Below are 26,902 nucleotides of genomic sequence, written 5' to 3'. Positions count from 1 at the left end.
TTAATTGCTAAGCATCAAACACATTAACAGTTAACACTACAGAATGAAAGTACTAGGAATATAAGGGGAAAAAACCTAAAAGCCAATTTCCTTTTCGTTTTTCTTTTCAAAACCTTATACTGTTCTTTCCACTTTCCAGATAAATAAGGCAGTCATCAAATTCCCCTAGAAAATATTCATAATATGCTAAGATTTTCAAGGAATAACCATAGAAAGTGGTTACAATTTTCAAATATTACTAGAATTTATGTAAATTAATGTGAAATCTGCACTCTTGTTATGCAGTACTGAGATTGATCGTGGCTAGAAGGCTTAACAAAGCAAAATATCAACAGATTCAAAACAATCAAAATAAACTGATACATATTAAAGTTAACAATGCTTAACAAAGCAATTAAGAACTCAATATCAACAGATTCAACAAAAATCAACAGAAAGAAGAAAAAGGCCGGGGAAGGAGGGGCAAACCTGAAGAAATATGTAAAAACCCTAGCTGCAAAAGGATAGAAAAAGAAGAAGTAGAGGTCAGAGATCTCGAATGGAACAAATGTTACAATACAACTTCCAAGCACACGAAGCCCATAATTAACACATGGATAAGCATTAAACTTTACCTCTTTGACTCTTTCTGCTGCAAGTGAAGAGAGACGCCGAGGGGTTTTGTTCGAGTTTTTTTTCAACTTCGAGTATACTAGATGAGTAGATCGATGCGGAGATGAGGGTTATTTACTTGTTGATCGGCTAGAGAAGAGAAATATACAGGGGGCAAGAGGTAGAGATGAAGAAAATTGAAAGGGAAAGTAGGAAGGAGAGAAGACTTTGGTCTGGTGTGGGCGGCGGTTTAGAATTAAATTGTAATGTGATTTAGGTTTAGGTTTACTATGCTATTTATACCAGGTCATTTTTAAATGTATTTTATGAGTGACTGTTTCGGTTCACCGGTTTCGGTGGTAAAACCTAAACCGAACTGAATTGGAAAGATTTTTGGTTTTAGTATCATCGGTTTTTTCGGTTATTTGATTTTTTTTAAACACCCCTAGCTGGAGTAGAGTTGGGGACTCACACTTTTTTGTATTAAACCAATAAAAAAGAAGCTTTAAATAAGATAAGACATTGTTTGTGTGTTTCATATGAACCTTGCTGACTCATCGGAAGCTACCTATACCATGGTGACACTTTCTGGGACATTATATTTTAGTTTGTCTTTGCAGTATTGTGTTGTTTTGTCGGTGGATGACTACAATGCCTTTGTGGGATTATCAATCTCTTTCTTGCTTTAAGAATTTTAAAAGCATCTTTCAGGTTAGTGTTTCTTTTCTAAAAAGGTTGTTTCTTTCTGTTTTGTTCTTAGTCTTTAGCTGTTAAATTGGATTATCTTATGTGGGTTTGCTTTGTTGTTTTTTATGTTGCTGGCTTTGTAGTTGGTGTAGCAGAATGTGACTAATTTGTTTTGACTTCTTTTGGGTTTCTCTACTAACAGAAAAATATATGTAAGAGACATTTATATTGCAGTTCTGTGAAATTAGGAGTGGGTTAATTTGGACTTGTGTGGTGAGAGATCACATCATTGTTGATGCAGCAATTTGAGTTTGAGGGTTTTGGAGTTTTGAGGGGAACGAGGAAGTCTCTACTTATGCTTGCTCTATCTGTGTTGAAACTTGAAATCTGCAATCAAAAGCAAATTAAAATTTAATGTAATAAAACCACTGAAATGATGAAAACATTGAAAAACTCAAGCTACTTGCTATTCACTGCTATTAATTGGAGAGGTTTCAGTATGCTTGCTGTTAATTGTCTGAATAGGGATTAAGGGAAGGCCTTAGTTGAATCCTTCCTCAAAATATTATGTATTTTCTGATGAGTTGCCGATGTCCTTTACAGCTTCATACTTGGGCATTTATTTTATGTCGTGTGGGTCTTGGTCGTTATTTTGTTTGATTAGAAACAGCCATTCTTGGAGGAATACTAGATCATGAACTTGTAACATGCTCTCTTGATTACAATGCTTGTAAGTCTCAATTAGGTTTAATACATCATAAGTTGAATCGTCGTTTTGACCCTCGCCTTGTTTGGTGAAGTAAAATGAAAAGGATAAAGTGTTGTGTGATGTACATGTAGCATTCAGTTAATTTTACTACATATGGTTGTACTGTAGATTTACTGTCTAGGCTTTAGTTGAGTAGTCGAAGTGACAAATGAGGAGCTGGAGCCCATTGATATGAGAAGTAGCTCTTTAAATGGGTTAATCTGCTATCTCCAATTACTCAGAGATGCTTCCACATCTTCGTTGAAAATGTTAGATTTTGCTAGAGGTTTTCAGAACTCGTACCCTGTAGGGAGATCTACATAGAAGCAAGTTGGAAGCCCTTAGGAAACAGTGCAATGAATTTTCTATATCATGGGGATTTTGTGCATTGCAGCTTAGATCGAATCTCTAGTTTCTCAGAGATGCTCCTGAATGAATATCCATGTCTATGGTTAATCACTTCAGTTTTGGAGAGGTGGCAGTCCTAAATCTGGTTTTAAGATGCCGGTGACGGATAATTGTGTTAAGTTAATAGCTCAATGAGAGGATAAGGGAGGATAAGTGTAGCGGTTGTGTGCATACCATGTGCCACCTCTTATGGTGATAAAACAGCGTGCATTTCAGATAATAAGGGAGGATAGGTGTAAAGTCTAGAATGAAAAATCTGGGTGCAGCTGTTGCACTTCTTGACAAAAGAGAGTATACCCAGTGCACAGAAGTTGTTAATGAAGGAATTGAACTGCGACATATAATGGCCATTAAAAAGAGCAGATAAGCTACATGCCAGCTATAGGTTTTACCGTATCCAGTACATTGTCAGCTATATTTAGTTTTGGGAAACGGGAAGCAAGGTTGTGTTAGCAACTGCTTGTAATTTATGGGAAGTTTGATTATCTATACCAAGATACCAATAAGCTATCTGCACAGGACTATGCATATATTAGTTGATGGTACTATTTTAATAGTTAATTTAATTCTAACAATGACAAAGTATGAAATGGTTTTTCCCATGAACTTCCATTTACCTGTATTCCATGACCTACCTGGTGATGCATTCTATTACTAGACTCCCAAGTTGTATGGCATCTGAACATAGAGGACTCCTGATAAAGAAGGTCCTAAAACTTATCTTCATATTCTGAACTCCTGTTGCAAATCTTACTCTCCTATGTTGCAGTTTGAGATGATGGAATCCTTCATGAAAAGTCCCGTTGGTTGTCCTCCAAGTTATTAATAAAAAGATCTTCAAATTCATTGGTTACTGTCAATAAGTTAATCCACAATATTTTTATCTACCAGTGTTTTGGATAATGCTTTAATGAATAACATTATGGTGATGGCATTTCTGAGTAGCATTTTCTGGAAACAAGTAAGAAAGTGCTGGATGGATATCAGCCTTGACATTTCTTGGTTTGATGCTGTGATTAATAGTTTTTATTATTATTATTATTATTATTATGTACTGTGCCTACAGTTTTGGGTTCTGATTAAAAGTTCTATAATTATTATATATGATGTTTTACCCTGGTATAAAACTGGGTAGAGTATGCAGTTAGGGTAGAATGCTTTGCTTGCTTCCAAACACTTCGTATAAACTCACAATCTGCTCATAAGTGAATCCAAATCAGGCCAATTTATTAAACTTATTAAATTGTATGATCACTGGGATCTTCATTTTTTTACCCTGATTATTGGTTTGTTGGGTTATCTAGGATGCGACAGTCAACAGGCTGGAGATTAATGCAAATACTTGTCAGTCATTTTCACCAGTTGACCTTCCACTATTAGAGAACACGAGCGAAGAGGTATAGTTGTTACTTTTAGATCTTCATTTAGGTATGAAGGTCTCTCTAATAATGTGAAGTTTTGGGTTTGTGTTGGGAATGCTAGTGGTTTTATTTTTCTGATTCTTTTGAGTTTTGAAAAAGCTGTTGGACTTGAGTTTCTCTTTTTTATAATCATTAGAACTTTCATGATTATAGAGAACCGTTATGTCAATTCAATTTTGCTGTGCATATTTCAGCATCATTACAGCATGCCTATGTAGTGCTATTTTTTGTTTAGTGATGAAGAGAGTCCTCTCAAAATCCATGATCTAGAACAGATAATTCTGCCGCCAGTGTATTTATGATGTGAATCTTTGAGAAGTAATCTTGCTGCATGCGTAACCTGGGTTTCTTGCTTTAGTCTTTACTGTTCGTATGGATGGTGATTTATGTTGCTTGAGTTGCAGATGCATTGAGAAAGGTGCTTATACCTTTCATGAAATTCATAAACAGTAAAATAAAGGCATAATATTTATAACTTCCTGATAATTTTTACTCTAATACCTGTGGTCATATTTCACCGAACAAACCTTATGTTACTTTCCTAATGTCCCTTTATTTGGAGCTCAGAGTCTGATATGAGATAACACTAAATGGTTTCATGGTGCAAGATGAAGGAGGTCCAGATGAGGGAGGTCCGACTTGGTTCTGGTACACATACTGTGAGGTCCCATGGAGCTACAGTTGCAAAGACACACATGCATGATTGGCTCATGTTTGTGCTTCTTGTCGTGATAGAGGTCATCCTCTATCTTACGCCTCCATTTTACCGATATGTTGGAAAGGATATGATGACAGATCTTAGATATCCTTTGTTAGATAATACAGTGCCTGCTTGGGCTGTCCCGGTAAGTATCCTGGCTTCTTTTGCTAAATAAAAACATACACTGCAAGTGAACCAAGTGAGTAACAACAACATTGATGGAACCCTTTCTCTTTTCTGATGATTAGATGTATGCTGTTCTTTTGCCTGTGGTGATATTCCTTGTCGTCTACTATCGTAGGAGAGACGTCTATGATCTTCATCATGCCATACTTGGTGATCATACCCTGTCCTCTCCTTAATGTTTATTTGTTAAAGATTTCTTTTATCCAATCTGCTGGAAGAAGTCTCATAATGCATTATGTGTGTTCACTATAGCAGGTCTCTTATTCTCCATTCTAGTGACAGCTGTCATTACAGATTCAATAAAAAATGCAGTTGGTCGGCCTCGACCTGATTTCTTTTGGCGTTGTTTTCCTGATGGAAAGGATGTATGCTTCTATGGACCTGCAGTTATTTGATACTTTCTACTGTGAGGGTTGATTTAGGTTCACCTCCTTTCCACATTTCATCACCTTCATGGTTACAGAATTTAATTCCTGAAACCTTATTGATCTACAGGTTTATGATCACTTGGGAAATGTGATATGTCATGGTGAGAAAAGTATCATAAAGGAAGGGCACAAGAGTTTTCCCAGTGGGCACACTTCCTGTAAGTTAACCATTACAGATAATTGCTTCACAAAACAATTAAGAAATTAGTAACCACAAAGTTACTTTACACTTAGTCATGAAGAAATATTTTAATTTCTGCATTGAAATATGGGCATTTTGCTAAGGTAAGCTGCAGAAATTGAACACTTAATACCAAAGCGAAGTTGGCTCGATACTTTTGGTAGCCGTTTTAGCTTAGAGGAATAATGATTTCCATTTCCAGGTTCCTTCGCTGGTCTGGGTTTCCTCTCACTCTACTTATCTGGAAAACTAAAAGCATTTGACCGTAAGGGCCATGTTGCAAAACTATGCATTGTCTTCTTACCAGTACTAGCTGCATGTCTTGTTGCCATTTCCCGAGTGGACGACTACTGGCATCATTGGCAGGATGTCTTTGCAGGAGGTCTCTTAGGTGTGTGCCTTCTCATTGTTTATTTACTCATTTAAATGAAACTTCCTCATTGTCGATTGGATGATTACCTTGGCTAACCATTGCAGAGGCGCCTTTTGCAGGACTTGTGGTCGCCACATTTTGCTATTTGCAATTCTTCCCCCCACCATATCATCCTCAAGGTATATTTGCTGGCAAATTTTATATGGCTCCTTCACTTTTTGTTGAACATTAGAGTCCAGGAAGGATGTTGCTTGGAACATTGTTGATGTACTTAGCTAGAGAATACTTTCCTTGAAGTATATTCTCCTTGTGCAGGAATATGATTTTGATTAGGCACCTAGGTTACAACTAAAGAAATTCATTTAATGTACCTGTTTGAGTATACGGATCTAAAACCAGAAAATAGCAGCAGCTGTACAGCCTATGAGCAAGAACGCTCCGCGAAGCATCTAATGCTGGAACCAAAAAACCATAACCAGCTCTGCCAATCTGGTTGCTGTTCGAAAGCATGCTGTCATATCCACCGCATAGCTAATTCCCAAGTTATATTGTTATGGACATGGAACTTCGCGTGTTTAAGTGAGCATGCAACATTTCTAGTTGCATCCTGCTCAGTGATGGTCTTAATTCTTGACAGGTGTCGGTCATCAAAGCTGACTTCCTTAATGAATTGGCATTCTGTTGTCTTCTCTGCAGTGTCATGCTCATCCAATCTTCTGCATGCAGGTTGGGGACCTTATGCTTACTTTCAGGAACTTGAGTCACGTGCCAGTGCACAAGCAGATGCTACTGTAAATCCACTCAATGCACGGCCAATGGATTCGCATGTTGAGAACCAGGGAGACGATAAAAATGGATTCTTAGGGCTAAATCTTGCACGTGACTTGACTACGACTGTTGAAGATGTTGAATCAGGGAGGAGGTAATTATGGATAGATGCATAATTACCGGCCAAAGTTGCTGAAAACAATGTGTTCATATTTCTCGTTTCCTGCAGTGTTCTGTAGTTTGCTTTCTGGGGCTTGTAGTTGTAGCAGGACTGCCCTCCTGCTTTGTCTTTCATTAACGAACTCATCCATTCCTCATAGCACATGCTAAATGTAAATTGGTCAAAATTACGAGTAATATATACCTTTTCATCTTTGCTTCTGTAACATCCATTGTTATCACACCTGGTATGAGACATGACTCATGCAAGATACGAGTTGCAAATTTATCTGGTGAATCAACCCAGTTCTATCACAAAAAGACTTAGTTTCATGTTTTAAAAAACAAAAAACCAAGTTGTTTTAGATTAAAAAGAAATAAAAATGATATAGTTTCAAATGGATGGCGAGTTGGTCTATAAAGTTTAATCAGTAAAGTCATTAAATAAATTAAAAACAAATATAATCTAGACCACTGAAAACTCAGAGTCAACAAATGATTTATGTTTGTTTGGAATTCTGCTAAAGGTTATAGTTTAAAATATTTTTTATTAAGAAATATATTAAAATTATATTTTTTTTATTTTTAAAATTAGCACATGATTTTAAAACATAAAAAAAAAATTAGTAAAAAAAATTTAAATTTTAAAAAAATTAATTTCAACTGTGATCCCAAATAGATTGTAAAAATATATTTGTATTTAGAATCGTAATTGCAGTTGAAATTATATACAATTTAATTATTCAAAAAACTCAATTACAAAATTTAATTTTTTTTTTCTATTTTTTTTTTAAATAAATTTCATACACAAAACTCAACTTTCATAGCAAAAACAAACACATATCGAGATTAACAACTGTCACCGGTCAGTTCCTGAATGTCTAACAAGTAACAAGTGAGAGGGGCTAAGAAATTAAAAAAGAAAAAGAAAAATAATTTTGTAGAGCCCTAAGTTCTGCTAATTACGATTACGTGACTTGCACAAGCCGATTGTGAAGAGTAGCATCTGAACCGTCCACGTGTTCGTAATGAGCCATTAAAGGCACTGATGAAATTCTCCAATAACCAAAACCCAGATTAGTCTTCGATACCGAGGCACAAATTTTAATCCAGAGAAATTTCAATGGCAGAACCAAAAGCAGACCCAAAAAGTCCTTCATCATCAGGTATTTTATTTCACAATAAAGATTAATTTTGTAGATTTTCTTGATGGGCTTTGCTTGAAGCAGAATTTTGATGTAAAAATTTTCATTTTTTGGTGGTTTTGATGCAGCAGAAAAGGATGTAAAAGCAGAACCAAATGTGATGGAAGAGTTAGAAGCAATGACTCATAGTGGAAAATCTCCACACCATCATCAAGAAACGCACGGAAGAAGTGACGATATTGACGAGGATACTCCGATTGATGAAGTTAAAGGACCAGGTGTGTTTGGACGAATCAAGGAAGAGATCGAGGCCCTTGTTGGGGCAATCCATTCTAAGAAGGACAAGAGTGATCAATCATCTTCTTAGAGAGGAATTTGATTTGCGCTTTTACTTTTAATATGTGGAAGAAAAAACTTTATCTTGTCTCTGTTTATTTGTTTCTTGGTTCAAGCTTCACTTTTTGAAGAAGAAATTTTGGTTTCTGTTTGATTTCTTGTGTTGGCCTTTTTGCTGTTTTTTAGCTGGCTTTATTTAGCTGGTGGTGGCTGCATTGACCCTGGTTTTGGATTTAAAGATAACCTCAAACTGTGATCATGAAAATGGTAAGATGTGATGCTAAGAACTTCAAAGCCTGCTTTGAAGCTTCTAATGCTTGAGTGGAAAAAGCTTGTAGACTGCTATGACAATTTGGTTGGTGTTTGAGAGCATATTGCATATCTACTGCATAACCAGTTCCCAGGACACGGGAACTAATCCATTGTATTCTCAAGTGAGCATGCAACATTTCATGTTGTATTCTGCTCATAGGTGATCGTAATTCCTTACAATTTCCACTAATCAAAGCTGGCCATTATTGTGGATTGACACTCTGTTTGCTTATGTGATTATAATAGTGTTTATTACCAGATGTCCGGTTTGTATTTTGGGGACCTTGTGCTTACTCCGAGCAGTTTCATGCTTTGCACTTGCTTCTGTAAAGTGAGAAAAGTTTCGAGTAATGCAGACATCTCGAAACCCTTTTCGTTCTCGAATCTTAATGCTATAATGTTTCTGCACCTGGGAATCGATTCTCAAACTTGAAGCATGTTATTCGAAGGTGTAGTTTGCAAGAAACGGGCTATGGCTTTCTAGATCCAGGCTAGTTTGCCCGCAGATTGAAAGAACTTCTTGCAGGATTATAAAAAAGACAGGCTACTTGAGTTCGCTAAAGCATTTGTCAATTGTATTTATTTCAGTTCCATGACCTCGGAGGATTACTTGTCTTCTCTTGACAATTTCCTATTTTACATAGTTGAGGTATCATGCAATCATGTCAGATTGTCATTCTTGCGAATTCCAGAGGATGATGAGAGGCCCTTTGAATTAGTAACTCTTTTGTTGCCAATCATTTTCAATTTGTAGCTCAAGTCAATGAATTTGAAAGAAAAATGAGTGCAGATCTAAACAAAAATTGAGTTTTTATTTTGGTTGCTGGTCAAACCCAAAATAATACTACAAAATGTAAACAGGTAATTAACAACGAAACAACAAGAAAAATAAACACAAACCCCAAAAATCACATCTCTTTTCTTGTTAGAATCCGACCTCCGAAAGACTCCAAAGAATCCAAACTAAAACCATGTCCAAGACCATTACCATATCCAAACCCGAACCCAACACCACAACCCATACCAACCCCAAAAACTAGCTTCGTATGGTTCCATGGCCAGCCACCATACCCGACTCCACCCACCAAGCCGAAGCCTGCTCCAATACCACACCCGATTCCAACACCACCTCCAGGATCCATAATTGTTTCCTCTAATTTCTTGTAGTTGTCCTGTAGGAATTCAGGTACTGGGAATTGATTTCCATTCTTCTTCTTTCTGCCATTTGTGTTCCATTTCCAAACGAAGTTGGAGTTTTTAGACTCCGTGTGGGTTTTGGACTTCGGTTTCATTGCATGAAGTGAGAAAAGGATAAGATTTTTGTCAATTATTGTACTAGGTTGTGGGGGTAGTGCTTGTACACATATATTATACTATTTGACTTTATCGGTTGTTTCTTTTTTTAAAAAAAAATAGATATGCCAACTATTTTAATATTTTTTCATAAAAAAAATAAAAATTTAAATTAAAAACCGATATAAATATCTAATTAAATAAATCGATATCAATCTATGTAAATAAAAAAAAATCATTAACAATAACTACAAATAAAACTATAAAAAATAAGAGATAAATTTAGATCAAAATATTTAATCCCGTAAAATGATACATTTACCTAGTTATGTTTATTGAATTTTATTATTAAAATTAATGAAAGATAATTGAAATAGAAATTTATTGATTGAATAAAAGAAAAGAAAAGAAAATATGCAAGGCCTAACATATTAGAAATATTATTTAAAAGTAAATATTTTTTTTAAATAAAGTTCTTCTATATGAAATAAAAGATTATATATGAATCAGAATAATATTTTCAAAACTTAAATGCATACAAAACAATGTTTTTTTTAAAAAAAATATTTATAAAAAAAATTGTAAAATTTATAGCCTAGATCATAAGATTGAGAAAACCAATAAAAAAAAAATTGAAGATAACAAAAAAACCAATTTTTTAAAAAAAAATAATATAGGACGATGAAGAAAAAATGAGCCAAAACAAATATGTTGACCCACATTAACTTTTTAAAATTATGAACCGAGTCATTAGATCATAAGCATTATAAATAAAAAAAATGAGAAGCCCAATCCCTAGCAAATCAAATGCCGGAGGATGAAACTGAGAAAAAAATCAACTACACAAAAGAATATATTAAAAAATATATAATTAAAAGAATGAGGTTAAAATTGAGATAAAAAAAAAATTAGAGGGCAACAAAAAAAAATTCAATTGGAGAGTTAAATTGAAAAGAAAAATAACTTTAATAATAGAAAAAAACAAATCAAAAGAATAAAAGCTAAATTGCAAAAATCACACACCATAAACTTTGATTAAATGATAAAATTAAAAATTAATAAAACTTTAATAAAAGAACTAAGGAAAAAAATTAGAAATAAAAAAAATAAGGACTGAATTAGAAAAAAAATATATGATAAATTATAATTAAAGGACTGAATTGAAATCAAATAAAATTTTTATAAAAGATGAAGAATAGAAATAAAAAAAATTGAAATTGAAATACTAAAAATAAAGAAAACAAACATATACTTTTTTCAAAAAAAAAAAAAAAAAAGAAAAAATTATCATCGGCACCGAACTGCTCACCAATTGCTGTCAAGCACAACACCAGAAAAGGACACAGTGGCGCTTTCAACACTATAGCAGAAGGGTAGGTTCAACCATTGCGAAGCGTTGCAATCATCGTTCAAACATCGCACACACCTATCACATGCTAGTAAAATTACTTATCCAACGTCAAATTGCTTATCTAAAATCAAAAGGATCAAAATACCCTCAATAAGTATGGAATTTACAAAAAAAAAAAAAAAACTATACAAAGGATTAAAATACTCTTGAACGCATGCTATTTTTTTTTTTTTTTGTCTATATATTTCAAAGTCACTGGTCAATAGTTTTATTTTGTTTTTTAAGGTAAATAAGTTATTTTATTATTTTAAAAATTAAAAAAGATGTATTTATCCTCTAACAATTCTTTAATGACCAATAAACTATTAGAAAAGATCAAATTGAACCAGCATGAAGGCTTCTATATTTTTCACTGAATTGCAAAATAGTAATTTTTTATAGCAATGCATGATAATCTATAACTAGTGCTACGGTAAAAAGCCCTCACTCTATATATTTTTTGTAAATATAGAAATAGAATGATAGATACAAAATAAATAGATAAAAAAATGGGGAGAGTGCCGTTTCTTTAAATGAAAAACCCTTAGATAAAAGGGAGTAAAATTTTAGAATTTTACTTAGTTTACTAGGCCAAAACATTTTTAATTGGTTGATGTGGTGGATTCTACTTTTTAAATATATATATATATATATATATATATATATATATATAATTTATTAATTTTGATACGAATAGTGTGTTTTAAAAAAACACACAAGAATCTTTAAAATTCATAATATTCGATTTTTAATTGGTTGACGTGGTGGATTCTATTTAATAATTCATAATATTCGATTATAAAACGCACAAGAATCTTTAAAATTTTGGGCTTGGCCTATTGCTTGATGAAAGTTAATTTTGATAAAATAAAAAAAAAAAAACCTTTTTTAAATAAAAATATAATTATAAACTTCTAAAATTTTCATTGTTATGGTTCCATCATTATGGATATTCGTTTCTCTCCTCTAAAAGGAATGAGAAGTTTAATTCTTCATACTCTAAGATAAGATAATTATTGTGCGGATTTTCTTGTCAAATTAGGTGCTAAAGATTGGACGAAGCTTCGTATTTGGGATGATCTCCCTGCATGGTTATCCTCTCTTCTGCTTACTGACTCTATAGATATTTATTTTTGTATTTAACATCTGCCTTTTATTTTGCTTGTATATATAAAAAAACAAAAAGACTACCCACATGAAATTAATTCAAAATAATTAAAGGAAAGTGAGGGAATAAATAATTTTGTTTTAAAAATGTGATGAGGTGTTTATATGAGAGTTTAATAAATGTTATGTTTTAAAATATTTTTTATTTAGAAATGTATTAAAATAATATTTTATTCTTATTATTTAAATTTAATTTTTTACTTTAGCATATTAAAATGATTTAAAAATACTAAAAATTAATTTTATAAACAAATAATTAAATTTTAGACAAATAATACTGTCACATACTCTCAAAGTATGGTTTTTTATTTTATATATTTTTTGGTACATAAATATGGATTTTTGAAAAGAAAAGGACATGTAAAGTTTGACTTCAAAAAAAACAAGCAAGCAAGCATCATCCACAGCTTCTCTTCACGGAGCTGACTATTCATAACTTGACCCTTACATCGAATCTATCAACTATAACGTTTACCTTGCAACATTACGGCTCCCACATGCTTTGGTCACGGTTTAAAATTCAATACAGATTTTTCAGCGGCAAGATCCGGATTATAAGGGTGTCTGGGAGTGTGGTAGCGGTTGCTTTTTAAATAGCTTTTCATGTCAAAAAGCATCAATAATATTTTTTTATTTTTTAAAAATTATTTTTGATATCGTCACATCAAAACGATCTAAAAAGTACAAACCGCACTCAATTTTAACAAAAAAAAAAATTAAATTTTTCCCAAAAGCAGGTTGAACTCAATGCCAAACACCCTTATATATATCAAGAAAATTAACTCAAATTAATTTAATTTTTTAAAAACTATTTATTATAATAATATTATTTTAATAAAAAATAAAATAATTTTCAATTAAATTTTACCCGGGCTAGATAAATATGGGATCAACCTACAAGTTTATTTAAATTTTATAACTAATTCAATTATTGATTTTTCCAGAGACAACTTATATATTATAAAATGAGCTCATGTTCTTTGACTCATAATTAATTGAAAAATACTAGAGCATCGCGCAAATGCAACATTATAATAAAGAAACAGTAACCAATCGCGACTTAATTTGAGTAAAAAATAAAAGTCACAAGAAGATATTCATTTTTTTTACGTGGAAGAATATTCTACCAAATTATGCATACGTTTCTTCACCATATATATATATATTTAACTAATTTTTCCAACACGTATAAACATCACATATACAAAATTACTTTTTATCCGCAAACAATTCAAGAGAGAAATATCAGTAAAGCTATAAGTTTGACCGGATATGTATTGTTAATTATTGCCCTTCAGCAAAAGTCAAAACAAACAACCATTCATATTGGACCACATAATTGTCATAAATTCAACTTGAATATGATCTCAACAGCCTTTTTTTGACCTTCCTCGATATGTTTCATGTGCAATGACGAATTTTCAATGTTCAGCTTCACACGCCATCCGGATATTTCACGAGCCCTCCCCTCCTTGTATAAATTATACTCTTTTCTCACCATTCCACAGCACAAACTCACGACTCCCTCCTCCTCCAATCAAGAAAGAAGAAGAAAACCCCCAACTCCCTTCTCTTTCTCTCGAGCACTAAACATGGAACTAGCTCCTAGCTTCTTTAATGGTTCCTGGAAGAGACACTGGAGAAGAAAGCGGTACCAGCGACTCGACGGTGCGATCACGGCCCGGAAGAAGACGAACCTAGCAAGATTTGGAGGCAGCCCACGACGGACATGGAAGATAAAAGCAGTGCCCAAGTTACGAATCTTAAAGAATATTGCTTCTCCAACTAAGCTCTTGAGGAAGCTCAAGAATGCTTATATTAACATGATCCTTAGCGTTGCTGGTAATGCCGACGGAACGCATGTTTTTGGAGACAAAAGGGTTCCGAGAGGCAGGCAAGTTAAAGCTATTTACCCGAGTGAAGATTTTGAGAAACGATTGGTGTATGAGATTTATAAGAATCTGCTTGCGACTAGAGAATTATCTACAATGTAGGGTAATATTCAAGTGGAAACCCACCTCTAATTTATTTAATATTTTGTTTGTCCATATTTTCTCAAGGTTGATAAAAAATAATAATTGAATATTGTAAATTTCGACATTTAATTATACTTTGACTACTTATGCATATAATTGAAATACTTATATATAGTCAAGGTAACTCAAAAAGAAGAATTGATTGGTGTCTTAAAAAAATAACCTCTCCCATATTTCTTTCCTTCTGTTACCTTTTTTCTTTTTTTGGGAACCAATACAAACCACTTTGTGTTTTCATTGAACAATTTTTATATGAGCAATATATCAAATAATTAGTTACAAAAAAATTACCGAAAAGAAGACAAAAAGTGATTGATAACTTGATCATGGGAGAGATCCAGCTTCTTTGTCAAATTGATTAGTATTTGTAGATTGGTCATGATGAGAGTGGTGAATTTAAGTTTTTATGATTTTTTTTTATTTTCTCATTTTTTAAAATCTCCTTCGCTCAACATTTTCCTTACTCTTTTTTTTCTTTTCTTTTTTAAGGACAATAGCAAAAATTAGGAAAAAGCCTTCTTCCCTCTTTATCTGTAATATTCTATATTAGGGCATGTTTGTTTCCTGGAAAGTGGTTTCCGGAAAACCACTTTCCAAACTTTCCAGTGTTTGTTTTGTTATTACAAAAGTTGGTTAACAAAAAATATTTTTCAATCAAAGAAAAATTTGACTTAGTTTCCAAGAAAGTGTTTTCCTGAAAAATTTGGGCAGAAAACACTTTCCAGAAGTTGTGAAAAATTTAGAAATGTCATATTATTTGCTGATTATATCAAATTTGATCTTCAAACTTTTGATTGCTATATATATTTTTGTTTTGAATATTTATTTTTCAATTTCATCTCTTAAAATTTAATTTTTATATTAATTTTGGTTCTTATTTTTATAATTGTTATTTGCTATCCCTTATCTTTTTTTTATTAAAATTTTTTATCTATCAACAACAACAACAAGAAGATGCTTATCCACCAAAGACCGCCGCTCAAAAGGTGGAAGGTCGTGGTCAGAGGTCTGAATACTCGCCACTCGTGCTGCCCGGATCTTCTAATTATCCGAGTATTACAGCTTGTTGTGGATAGATTGGTTATGGAGGCTGAGATCCAAGATGCAGAAAAGCTCGCGCGTTGGAAAGAAACACAAATATGACCTTATATTATGAATCTGTTTTCTTACATTGGGAGAGACAGTTATGTTTGCAATCGTCAATAGATAGACGGTAGGTGGGTTACTCTATGCCACGAGCAGGGTTATTTTTTCTTAATATAAAATAAAATTCCATGCAAAACTTGAAATTTAAAAACAAATAAAGATTTTGATTATTGAGTCCGTAAAGTTTATAATCCTCAATTAATCAATTAATATAATAGTTGATCAAGTTTAAACTCGTGTCATAGCTTTAATCGAGTTTAATAAATTAATTTTATTTTAATTAAATGATAAAAAAATAAATAATAATAATAAATAAAAACAAATATCATGATACTTGAAAAAAAAATTTTGAAAATATAAAATTAGATATAAAAAATGTTACATTGGTAGACTCAAAGTAACATGATAAACATATAACTTAAATAATAAGAGATGAGCCAACGCAGGTTAACCTGTGAAACTCGTGGCTTAGGTTATGCAATTAGAATAATCTGTTATAAATTTTTTTTCAAAGAAAATAACAAAGCCAATATTTAAAAAAAAAAAAAAAACCATTGTCAAACAATGAAATTGGAAAAGAAAATTAAAAAAAAAAGAAAAAGATATCGACTTGTGTTAATTTTTCAAACCCTTGACATGAAGAAACTTAAATGCCCAATCCCTAATAAATCAAATGTTGAAAGATGAAATCACGAAAAAAAATCAATTACACAAAAGATAGATAAAAAAAAAAAACATGGCAATTAAAAGAATTGAGGGTAAAAATCAAAATAAAAAATAAATTAGAGAGCAATCGAACCAAGAAAACATTCTTGGTTGAAGGGTTAAATTGAAAAAGAAAAATAGCTTCAAAAAAAATTAAAAAAATAAAATTCAAATTGAAAAACACAGTAGACCATAAACTTGGATTGAAGGATGAAAATAAAAACCAATAAACCTTTAACAAAAGAGCCAAGAAAAAAAATTAAAAATTAAAAGAATAAGGATTAAATTGAAAAATAATAATACATGACAAATTGGAATTTGAGAGATTAAATCAATAAACAAATAAAACTTTTATAAAATAGTTGAAACTAAGATATCAAAAATAAAAAAGATTAAACTATATATTTTTAGGGAGGAGAGAGAACAAAAGTGAAAAAAAAAACTCATTAGCAACAAACTGCGCTACCTATACCGACATGCATCTTACTAGATTGAAGAGGATGCAATGACATTTTCAATTATACAATAAAAGGATGAATTTAGTAATTATAAAGCATCACACGTGCCACCCACATGCTAGCACATGAACATCATACGCCAGCAACGTTTTAATTAAAAGAATCAAATTATCCCTGATGGTTATGGAATTACTAATAATAATAAAAACATAATGAAAGGATCAAAATCCCGTTTATTTTTTTAGGCCAAGAGTAAATGTCTTTTACTGAATTTCAAAAAAATAAAAAATTTAAATACTGTTGAACGACAGTTTTAAAAAAATTGATATAAAAATTAATTAAATCATTTTACTCTTCTTAAAAAAAATTAAAAATAGTCACGTATACTGCCATCCAAATATTATGACTAATGCACTAATAGTTCTCTACATATTGTAACGTTTTTGTTAATAAATATAAAAACATGAATTGTTTTTTAATTGTAGCTCTAAACATTATTATTATTATTATTATTATTATATATATATATATATATATATATATATATATATATATATAAAGTAATGACATTTTTCCTATATTGACTTCCTCCTCTGAACTTCAAACAAACGGCCTCAATGACTTCTTGTATTGGATTTATGAAAATTTTCAATTCATAAATATCTCGCAACCAGAGGTACTTATACATAATTATGATATGAATAACTTACGCAAGTTTCTAAGAAATTTTTTTGTTTATTCAACACAGATTCTAGAAAGAATCCAAGTACCATTAAATTACGGAGTCGGAAGTTAATTTTAAGAATAAATTGTGCAATTACCACATAAAACTAAAAAATCCTCTGAATTGACACATAAGCAAAAACTTCTGGATAAATAACACAGCTCCATCATATTATATTTCAAAAGCATGGCATAGTTAAACTATTTTTTTTTTATTTAACTGGTTATCAATTAGTAAAATTAATTAATTAGTTCCAAAATTAATAAGAAAAATCTTAAAATTATCAAAACTAAAAAGTCTTAGTAAGATTTTTAATATTATAATTATTTTAAGCTGTTTATTTTGGTTTAATGTAATTAGATCTCCTTTTAAATTTAAACTTATTTTACTGGTTCATAAATATATTTATTAAGTCATTCATGTAATATATTTAAAATATATTATTATTTAATTATAGTAGTTTCACACCTGATTATTTAGGATCATTTATTATTATATAAATAATAATTTTTTGATATTTTAATTGAAATAAAAAAATTAATTTTAAGTCATACAACTTAAAAAAAAAAACTTAATCTATTAGTTTCTATGACTAGATCAAGTCAATCAATCACTTAAAAAAAAAAGAACACAGGTTGATCATCTCACGTTTCTAAAACATAATATAGTCAAACTATTTCATTAAATTTTTTGAAACGGTGTTGATCTTTTAGATTTTTATGTGTGATGTGATAATTTTTTTTTTTAAATCCTAATTTCAATGCGTGGCTGGGAATAATAGTCTAAATCAATAGAGAGTACTGGACCATTAATTATGGACAGCTGTCTAACCTGATTTTGTTGACTAAAACAGTATGCAACGTACAAGTGATAAAATGTGGACAATATTCACCGTATGTTCCGAACCAAATTAAATATACATACTGTATTCATCCTTCTTTATGAAAAACTAATTTTTTTGTAATAAAGCAAATAAAAAAAACCTTAGTCAAACCACATTAATCTGTCAATTTAAATATCAATTAGAAGAGGAAAAATATCAATTTAAATAACTTGTCAAAGTACAAAAAAAATAGCAATCAAAAAAATAAATATCAAATCTGATATGAAAACAAAATCAAGGAAGGATGAAATCGCAAAACAAATCTTAAATAAAATAGCAATTAAAAGAATATGGATCGAGTCTTACATATGAAAAAAATAATTAAATGAAAATAAAATCATAAAAAAAAATCAATCTAATAAATTATTTTATGTAAAAGAAATAGTAATTAAAAAAAAACAGGGACCAAATATTTAGAAACAAAAAAAGTGAAGGGTTGCTTGAAAATTTTGAAGTGTAGCACAAAGATTGAGGAAAAGAGAGAAAAATATCATCATCATCAAACCAAAAACTTGTTAGTCACACATACCGCCGCATCATAGAGAGGACTCCATGAGGATTCTAACGCCCGTTGTGGAATGCGGTGTTTGGTTTTTGAAAGATGCCTCTCGTGTCTTTTAAAGGGCGAGGAGGGATACCACACACTGACTTGTTGCATGCACACATCTAGCAATTTTTTTTAATAATATTTGTACTATTAAATTACCAAATAGCCCTTAAATGAAATGATTATTACAAAAAAAAAAAAACAAAAATTAAGATGAAAACACCTTATACTCAAGCATGAGATTTATTTTTATTTTATTTTAAAGGTAATTATATCATTTCATTATGCTAATAGAACTGAAAAAATTAAAAAAAAAAAACCTCCAAGACGTCATTTTAGTTTTTTTTTTTTTTTTTTGGCTTGTTTTTAGGGTAATTAAATCAATGCCCCCAATCAATTTGATAATACCATAAAAAAAACTCATGAAAATACTATTTTACATCTCAATTTTCACTCTCTTGATTGCTACTATGAATGGCAAAATCATAAGTGCATTGTAGCAATCATAAAGTGCATTGAGTATTGTTTTACAGTAAAATATTGAGCAGGCTTAGTTTTTTTTCAGTGAATAGTAGAAAATGAAGTAAAAGGATTCAAAATTATTGAAAAATAATATAAGAACAGAAAAATAGAAGTTAGCCCACTTCAAAGGGATGTAATAAAAATTATAAAAAGGAATGATGGCAAAGATCTTTCCAGTTATTTATTGGATTCTTATTCTTCTTAGACCAATTAATAGATTCACTCAGTCTATACTTTCCAATTTCTCTCCTCTTACTCGTCATTCCTCCAATTCCTCATGACAAACACAAAATGTCATAAAATCAAGCTCGTGACTCGATCGATCGATGGCGCAATCACAACCTGGAAGAAGACGAAGATCATAAGAACTGGAGGGATCCCACGTAGGGTTTGGAAGATCAAAGCAATGCCAAGTTGAGAATATTGAAGAATATTGCTTCTCCTGAGATGTTGCTGAGCAAGGCCAAGAATGCTTACGGTGACCTGATGCTTAGAGCTGGTAACATGAATACTGCAGGAAGACAAGTTAAATTTGTTTATCCGAGTGAAGAATTTGACAAGAGGCTGCATGCAGGTTTATGAGATATACAAGAACTTTTTAGCAGATCGTGAGTTATGATCTACCCAGTAGAATTTAATTATTTTTTATAAGTATTTGCCTATGGTTCATGATTTATATGTTATGTACTTACTTTTTTTTTTTAATTTGATCATTTTACATTGAATTTTTATAGTATTGAACTTGATGATTTGTTATGGTTGGCTTGATGTTTAATTATTATGATGTCAAGAAAAATAATCCTGAACCTTCTTTTAATTTTAGATTTGACAAAATAAAATAAAATTTGGTTGATTTAAAATAATTAAAGCTTTAAAAATCAAATTTGAGACTTGAGAAATACTAAGGCCTTTTTTGCCAAATCAGAGATTATATGTTTAGTCTCCTTTTCAGCCCTTTTTTGTGATTTAATTTCTTCTTGTTGTTGTTTTTTTAATTTGATCCTTTAATACATTATTGATGTGGAATTAAACTTGATGATTTGTTTTTTTTGGCTTCATATTGATTACTAATAGTGCCGAGAAAAGATTCAGAGCTCAGTTATTTCTCGGTTTGGTAAGATAAAATGTAATTTTATTGATTTGAAATAATTAAATCTTTAGGGACTAAATTTGAAATTAAAAAAATATTCAACTTTTTTTTGTCAAATCAGGAACTAAAGTGAAAATAAAGAGGGAAAGTGGTTGGCACATGTAATATATGCGTTCGCTCATGAGAGAGGTTATCACATTATGGTGATGTGTGCAGCTTCCTCCAAGAATCAAAGGTGACCTTCCTTGAATTGTCTTGGTGAGGGCTCCCATGGATGGCGGCGTGGGTTGATGGCTAAGCTCCGGTGTAGTTTGATGATCCATTTTTTTTTTCTTCTTTTCCTCTTTTTGTTCAGTCTCCTCTCATTGACTCTCTCCAAAATAGCAAGGTAGCTTATCATTTTGTTTTTTTTTTTTTTTATCAAATTTGATTCTTATTTTTTTAATTACTAATTTTTTGCAACAATTATAGTTTGGTATCATAATTTTTTGTTCAATGAATCATGGGCACACGAAGCAATGCAATATTATAAAAAAAAGGATAGAAATGCAACATACAAGGGGGCATGGTTTACTATGGATTACAATAGTAACTTGTATTTTTTTTTTTAGTCCTTTAATTTTTTTTATTTTATTTTATCCTTTCACATTGAGTTCATCAAGGGTTAAGCTTGATAAATTATTTTTTTGGTCTAGAAGTGGAATTCTCACAATGTTAAAAGTAGGTTTTGATGTTGTGTCAATGCTCAGTTTGGCATAATTGAATTTAATTTTATACATTCAAAATAATTAAAACTTTAGGGATTAAATTTAAAATCAAAACAAATATTCAGCTTCTTTTTTTTGCCTAGTGGTACATGAGTCGCGTTTTAAAATGTTTTAGTCCCTCATGTTTTGTTTTTACATTTCTTATCCCGATTCCTTAAGGTTTTTAGCTACAATTTAGTGACAGAAAATATTGTTCTAGATGTCATTGAATTCCTTGTAACAGGAGGGGTCATGTTATAGTGTTTTAGCCCTTTGTCTTGCAGGATAAAATTTATTATGTCTTTTCATATTTAGACAAATTAAAGTCTGATTTGAGATTATAATTAAGTTTATTAAGGTTTTAATGGTGCTTTTTAGATGTTTTTAGGTAAGTAAGGGTTGAAAAGAAGGTTTCTTAGATGATAAGGGTTAGAGCCTAATATTCCAACCACCTAGGGTGCTCGACAATTATATCAGCCAGTGACGTGTTACTTGTTTTAATATTTTTTAGGAAACGAGTAATTATATTTCAAAATTATTTTTTATTTGAGTTTAAATTATCTATTTTCTTAAAAAAATAATAATTTTATTGCTATATAATTAATAAGAATTAAAGAGGTTCTTATTATATAAGATCAATGATCTTAATATGTATATATTTTTTTAATTTTTTAGCTCCATTTCTTAATTAGTTTAATCTTAACGACAAAGCTTTTTGATACATGTATCTATTGACAAATATAATTATGACTTAGCATTTATCAAGGCATGCATTAACTTTTTTCTTTGAGATCAAATTTTTTATACGTTTTGAAAAGCATGTTGTCATCAGCTGCACATTCTTTTATACGGAAAAAAAAAATATAACATGGCACACCTATCAAATCTTTAACTATAAAACATAAATAAAATGTCATATATTTCATAAAACATATACCTTGAAGTTTGTGATATGTGAATATGTCTTGCTGTATTGAGTCCTTGAATCCTACTCATATATTTTATTTCCTCATTTCAAATTTAAAATATGAAAATGAATTAAAAAACAAATCCATGAATTTGGAGGACAACGAAAATCTATGGAGTGGCCCATGCTGATAAGAGATTATAAAAGCCATGTTCTCACCAAACGGTGTGAATTGGGCTTAGATTAGGCTTTAAGGCATTTCGTAAACTATTTTGTGTCCAGATTAAATCAGTACAGCCCATTTTTCTAGGTACGAGATACATGTGTTTTGGTATATTTTCCAAATTAAAATAATTCCCTTTTTTTCCAAATTAAAAAAACATTTATTTATTTATTATTATCTTAAGAAATTTTAAATAATAAGTAATAAGAGTAAATACAATTAGTTAAAATAGAACAGATCTGCATGTTAGTTGGAGTGAGAGTGCTGATAAAAATATTAAAATCATATTTTTCATTTTCTTTACAGTACTCTTTAGTAGTTATTTGTATAGTATATATGTTATTTTTTTCCTGAACATTGAATATATTAATTTATAAGAAAATTTAAATATATAATATATTCAAATAACTGAGAATTTTTATTATATTAACTTTCCCATGTTTGAAAAGTATTATTATAAGTTAAATAAATGAAAAGTATTAAGTCAAGTTAAGGGGATTAACATAAAAAAATAGAAAAAAGGAAAAAAAAATAAATTCTTAGTCACAATGGTTTTCATTCAAAGGAAGAAGAGGGGACCATGGTTAGTTAAAGTAGTGATAAAGAAGCAACAATACTAACAAAAACCAAATTGTTAAAAAACCTTACTTAAAATAGACATACAAACCATAGCTTAATCAATGGCCATGATTTATACCCAATTATATTCAAAACCTTCAAAATTCATCCTTCACCTCCCTCCCTCCCTTCTTTGCCACTCCACCACCACCACCACCCACATCTCCTCCTCTTCCTCCTCCTCCTCCTAACCACCTTTCCTTTTCTATCTAACTAATTACAATATATATAGTACTCTCTCCCATTTGCATCCATTGCCTATCTCCCTCTCCACTTTTGTTTTTTAATTTCTCTCTCTAAAACTGCTTTCTGTTTCTGTTACAGTTTCTCTAACGGTTTTTCACTTCCCCTGGCGGGAAACACATATCTTTTTGAAAGATTTTGCTGTCGTGTTGCTGCACCGTTTTCTCTAACTACTCCCGACGAATAACTTGCATCCACGTGTTGAAAAAAGACAGATTATTTCACCAGGACTAACAGGATTGGTTCTCACAAATTACCCATCATGATTCGGTAAGTACCAGATTTAAGAGCCGGCTGGTGCGTGTTTATATATATATATATATATGCTGTAAGGAAGCTTCATTTCTCTCTCTCTCTCTCCTCTCTATCAAGAAATGGAGAAAAAAGAATCACCACCGTCTGATTCAAAAACAGCTGCACAATCACAACCGTTTGATTGCCATCGAGCAAACGATCACGATCAATTCGCTTCCAATTTCACCTCTCTCTACCACTCGATTTTCCCGCCAAAACCTTCACAGCTCCCGAACTCGCTCTCTTTCACCCCCTCCACCACCGCCTCGCCTTCCTCCTCCTCCGCCGCAGATGAAATCTCCACCGAGAACCGCCTCCGCCAAGCTCGACTGATTCTCGAGTACCAGGACCTCTGCGATCACTACAATCTCTCTCTCGCGCGCCTCCAAACCCTAACTAATGAACTCGAGTTGATTCGTCGAGAAAATGCAGATCTCAGAGTCGCAAATAGTGAGCTCGTCAAGCTTATCAGTCTCTCTTCTGAAGCCGCCGTGATGCAGCATCAGAACCGTACTTTTGGAAACAATCGTGATGTTGCATTTGAGAGAAGGAATAATGCTAATAACGTGGAGAGAGAGAGAGTGACGTTGCCGAAGAGTATTTCCGTCAGATCTAGTGGTTTTGTGAAGGTGAATCAACCGGTTTCTGGTAATGTGAGTAACAATGGAGGCGGTCGCGGTAGTGCTAGCAGTAACTCAACTCGGTCTCGTGTGGCGAGTCAACTCGATCAACTCGTTTCTGGATCGGTTAGTTGAGATTTCTTTGAGTTTTGCTTAGCTTTCAAGTTTCCATTGCAATGCAACGTAGCACGTGAACTGTTTGTTCGTTTCAGTTACTGTGTCCAGTTCGTCCGGTTATGCTATTTAGAACTGCAGTTATCAGATTTCATCCTCTCCTGTTCGCACTGTTATCTTGAAATTCACAATTTATTAGTCTCTTTTATTTTCTTAATTGATGGGTTTTATTTATTTTATATTAGCTAATAATAGCCGTATATTTTATCCCATCATCGGTTCTATGTTAGTCCAGATTGGATGTATAATAATACCTTTCAATAATATTATTTTATTTATTTTTACAACAAACTACAAAATTAATTGAAAGAAGGGTAGACGAATTAAATATTAAATTGTAATGTACATGTATTTAAAGCTTAATTTGTACAATAAAGTCTGTTACCAATAATCCAGAAGAAGAATATATGCACAATTAAAATTGGATAATTTTTATTTAAAGAGTAGTACTGATTTATTGGTTAATTAATCACAGTAATATAAATTTTATGCTCCTTGATCCTTTCTAATACTGGTCAAGGATTGGCTGTGCAATATTTTATGCCAATAGTATTAATCTGATCGAAAAAGATATTCGAATATCATCCACTCCGACAAATTTCTTGCATTAATTAAAAAAGATCATCATTTTAATTTATTGTGATTGAAAAGGGGTTTTATATAGTGCATGCAGATGCAGCAGAGGGTGTACGTGCCAGGAGGAGGGAAAAAGAGATCGGAGGAGGAAATAGCCGCTGGAATGGAGTTGGAGGTGTTTAATCAAGGGATGTGGAAGACAGAGCTATGCAACAAGTGGCAAGAGACAGGCACATGTCCTTATGGTAACCATTGTCAATTTGCTCATGGCATCGGCGAGCTACGTCCAGTTATCAGGCACCCAAGGTACAAGACTCAAGCTTGCCGCATGGTTCTTGCTGGCGGGGTTTGCCCTTATGGCCACAGATGCCACTTTCGCCACTCCCTCACCGACCAAGACAGGTTACTGCTGGGTCCTCGTTGATCATCTAAAAACTAAATGTATGGATTAGTTGGGGCCTTTGAATATTTGATTGGTTGAAAAATTAAGAGGGATCGAGGTGTAAAGATTAAGCAAATGGGGTTATGTATATAAACCTAATCATCAGTACTACTGATATTCATGCATCATATAATAGTAGTAATAATAATAAATAAAACAATATATGATAATAAAATGTCGGAAAACATAGGTATATAATTGTATCTGATAGAGATTGAGAGCGATGAGAAAACTGGGTATCTGTTTTGTTGTAGGAAATATTTCAAGTGGGGCTTGGAGGTGTTGTTTATGAACAACCAACCACCAACCTATATAAACTAGACCAAACTATCCGAATTAAGCTCTGTAATGATGATTCTTTGGCTACGCAACTTTCATGATTTCAAGTTGGTTGTAAGGTTTTCTTTGCTTTCTCTGTCAAATTGGTTACGTTATATATATATATATATATATATGCATACACTCGGATGCTGACACACACGCGCGCGCTAGGATAAAATGTCATTGTTCCATGCATGTATATATAGTTTGTTAGATTTGGGATGCTTCTGTTGAGGCTTCAAGTTTAAGATACATATAGAGCTAGGCAGTCTAGTTGGAAGAAGCAGATCTCCTCAATCCTTGTATGAGTCTACCATTGATACAGAGAGGACGTCGACTGGCAATTGAGCGCTTAAAAGAGCAACATCTGAGGGCTACGTACCACTGTGACATTAATTGACTCTACATATATAGGAAGACATACAAGTTTTAACTGGATAATATTATAGTATAAAGAGGAGAGGATCGTAATCCATATTAATGTCTTGCAGGTGAAGAAACATAAACATCAAGAGTAAATATCACCCTTTTCTTTTGTTTGGTTTTCAGCAAAATGCAGTACTGGGATCGATGTTTGAGTCCCAACAACCAACTCTTAGTTAGGCGAAATAAATAATGATTATAGAAGGAACATGCTCTTCTTCCTTTTTAGTTCAAACAAATATAAATCCATTTTAAAATTGTTTTATAAGTACACTTTTTTTAATATATTTAGCTCTATTCTTTTAAATCAAATATATCACTGTTTATATATATTCATCCCTTTTATTCAAAAATCTTAGCCAAACACAGCTTAAAGAATTAGAGTACTTCACCTTCTCACAGAGATACAAAAATACATTTAAAGTAAATACCAGCTGGGTGGGAAGGTTAAGGGCACGAATGACAGAGAAAAAAAAGGAACGCCCTAATCAAGGAAAAAAGAAACGTAAAAACTAAACTTGTGGGCTGTAAGAAAAAGCCAAATTATATGATGATACTCTCCTGCATTAATTTTATTCTTCGAGATATAAGTAAAATTCAACGGAATTTTATTTTTTTTGCTTCACATTATTTTTACAAGTCAAATTCTGCATTGTATGATGATACCAACCATTACGCCTATCATTTAGTTTGTATGATCCATGTTTGATAACTTCCCCGAATTCATATATAGGTTTTTTTTAAAAAAAATTTCATCTTTCTAAACATAATTTCTGTGGGTGATTTATAATACTTACTTGCATTCATGTTAATTTATTTTTATTTTTATTTTTACTGATTTAATTATATCTATATATACTTGGTACCTCATCCTCGTCATATTCAGCATTCAAGAGCAGTCATCTATTGCT

At 31.8% G+C, this 26,902-nt stretch overlaps 4 protein-coding genes across 13 annotated transcripts; all 4 read left to right on the top strand.

The window, feature by feature from the left end:
• The first annotated feature begins 1,108 nt into the window (after window positions 1–1,108).
• LOC118056051 (lipid phosphate phosphatase 2) lies at window positions 1,109–6,872 on the top strand. 8 transcript variants are annotated; one of them, XM_035068152.2, is made up of 10 exons: window positions 1,109–1,302; window positions 3,739–3,831; window positions 4,470–4,700; window positions 4,804–4,891; window positions 4,994–5,106; window positions 5,237–5,327; window positions 5,553–5,741; window positions 5,843–5,902; window positions 6,111–6,360; window positions 6,450–6,626. In XM_035068152.2, exons 1-10 carry the CDS (start codon window positions 1,234–1,236, stop codon window positions 6,481–6,483), a joined length of 1,218 nt encoding a protein of 405 aa, XP_034924043.1. In that variant the 5' UTR covers window positions 1,109–1,233; the 3' UTR covers window positions 6,484–6,626. The 8 variants fall into 8 exon arrangements, with proteins under 8 accessions (XP_034924043.1, XP_034924042.1, XP_034924048.1 ...); XM_035068151.2 differs by having other exon boundaries at window positions 4,464–4,700; XM_073408835.1 differs by lacking the exon at window positions 1,109–1,302 and adding an exon at window positions 1,315–1,490.
• Window positions 6,873–7,590: 718 nt separating this feature from the next.
• Window positions 7,591–8,285, top strand: LOC118056056 (uncharacterized). Of its 2 annotated transcripts, none has more exons than XM_035068162.2 (2): window positions 7,591–7,816; window positions 7,924–8,285. In XM_035068162.2, the coding sequence occupies exons 1-2, from the start codon at window positions 7,774–7,776 to the stop codon at window positions 8,160–8,162; spliced, it is 282 nt and encodes a 93-aa protein (XP_034924053.1). In that variant the 5' UTR covers window positions 7,591–7,773; the 3' UTR covers window positions 8,163–8,285. The 2 variants fall into 2 exon arrangements, with proteins under 2 accessions (XP_034924053.1, XP_034924054.1); XM_035068163.2 differs by having other exon boundaries at window positions 7,598–7,816; window positions 7,927–8,285.
• Window positions 8,286–13,885: 5,600 nt separating this feature from the next.
• Window positions 13,886–14,287, top strand: LOC118056038 (uncharacterized). The gene has a single exon (XM_035068133.1). The coding sequence runs from the start codon at window positions 13,886–13,888 to the stop codon at window positions 14,285–14,287; it is 402 nt and encodes a 133-aa protein (XP_034924024.1).
• An 8,743-nt stretch (window positions 14,288–23,030) lies between these two features.
• LOC118056066 (zinc finger CCCH domain-containing protein 14) lies at window positions 23,031–25,669 on the top strand. Of its 2 annotated transcripts, none has more exons than XM_035068172.2 (2): window positions 23,031–24,181; window positions 24,894–25,669. In XM_035068172.2, the coding sequence occupies exons 1-2, from the start codon at window positions 23,516–23,518 to the stop codon at window positions 25,227–25,229; spliced, it is 1,002 nt and encodes a 333-aa protein (XP_034924063.1). In that variant the 5' UTR covers window positions 23,031–23,515; the 3' UTR covers window positions 25,230–25,669. The 2 variants fall into 2 exon arrangements, with proteins under 2 accessions (XP_034924063.1, XP_034924064.1); XM_035068173.2 differs by having other exon boundaries at window positions 23,033–24,181; window positions 24,903–25,669.
• Window positions 25,670–26,902: the final 1,233 nt, after the last annotated feature.

The sequence above is a fragment of the Populus alba genome, chromosome 4 (genome assembly GCF_005239225.2).
Source record: "Populus alba chromosome 4, ASM523922v2, whole genome shotgun sequence".
In the NCBI taxonomy this organism is placed as follows: domain Eukaryota; kingdom Viridiplantae; phylum Streptophyta; class Magnoliopsida; order Malpighiales; family Salicaceae; genus Populus; species Populus alba.
The sequence above is the reverse complement of the archived record's forward strand: the minus strand, read 5'-3'. Positions and strand labels throughout refer to the sequence as shown.

Coding starts and splice junctions, on each gene's coding strand:
- LOC118056066 (XM_035068172.2), top strand. CDS start 23,516: ATGGAGAAAAAAGAATCACCACCGTCTGATTCAAAAACAGCTGCACAA. Junction 24,182..24,893: donor ATCAACTCGTTTCTGGATCG/GTTAGTTGAGAT, acceptor GGTTTTATATAG/TGCATGCAGATGCAGCAGAG.
- LOC118056051 (XM_035068151.2), top strand. CDS start 1,234: ATGACTACAATGCCTTTGTGGGATTATCAATCTCTTTCTTGCTTTAAG. Junction 3,832..4,463: donor TAGAGAACACGAGCGAAGAG/GTATAGTTGTTA, acceptor TCATGGTGCAAG/ATGAAGGAGGTCCAGATGAG. Junction 6,361..6,449: donor ATGGTCTTAATTCTTGACAG/GTGTCGGTCATC, acceptor TTCTGCATGCAG/GTTGGGGACCTTATGCTTAC.
- LOC118056038 (XM_035068133.1), top strand. CDS start 13,886: ATGGAACTAGCTCCTAGCTTCTTTAATGGTTCCTGGAAGAGACACTGG.
- LOC118056056 (XM_035068162.2), top strand. CDS start 7,774: ATGGCAGAACCAAAAGCAGACCCAAAAAGTCCTTCATCATCAG. Junction 7,817..7,923: donor AAAAAGTCCTTCATCATCAG/GTATTTTATTTC, acceptor GTTTTGATGCAG/CAGAAAAGGATGTAAAAGCA.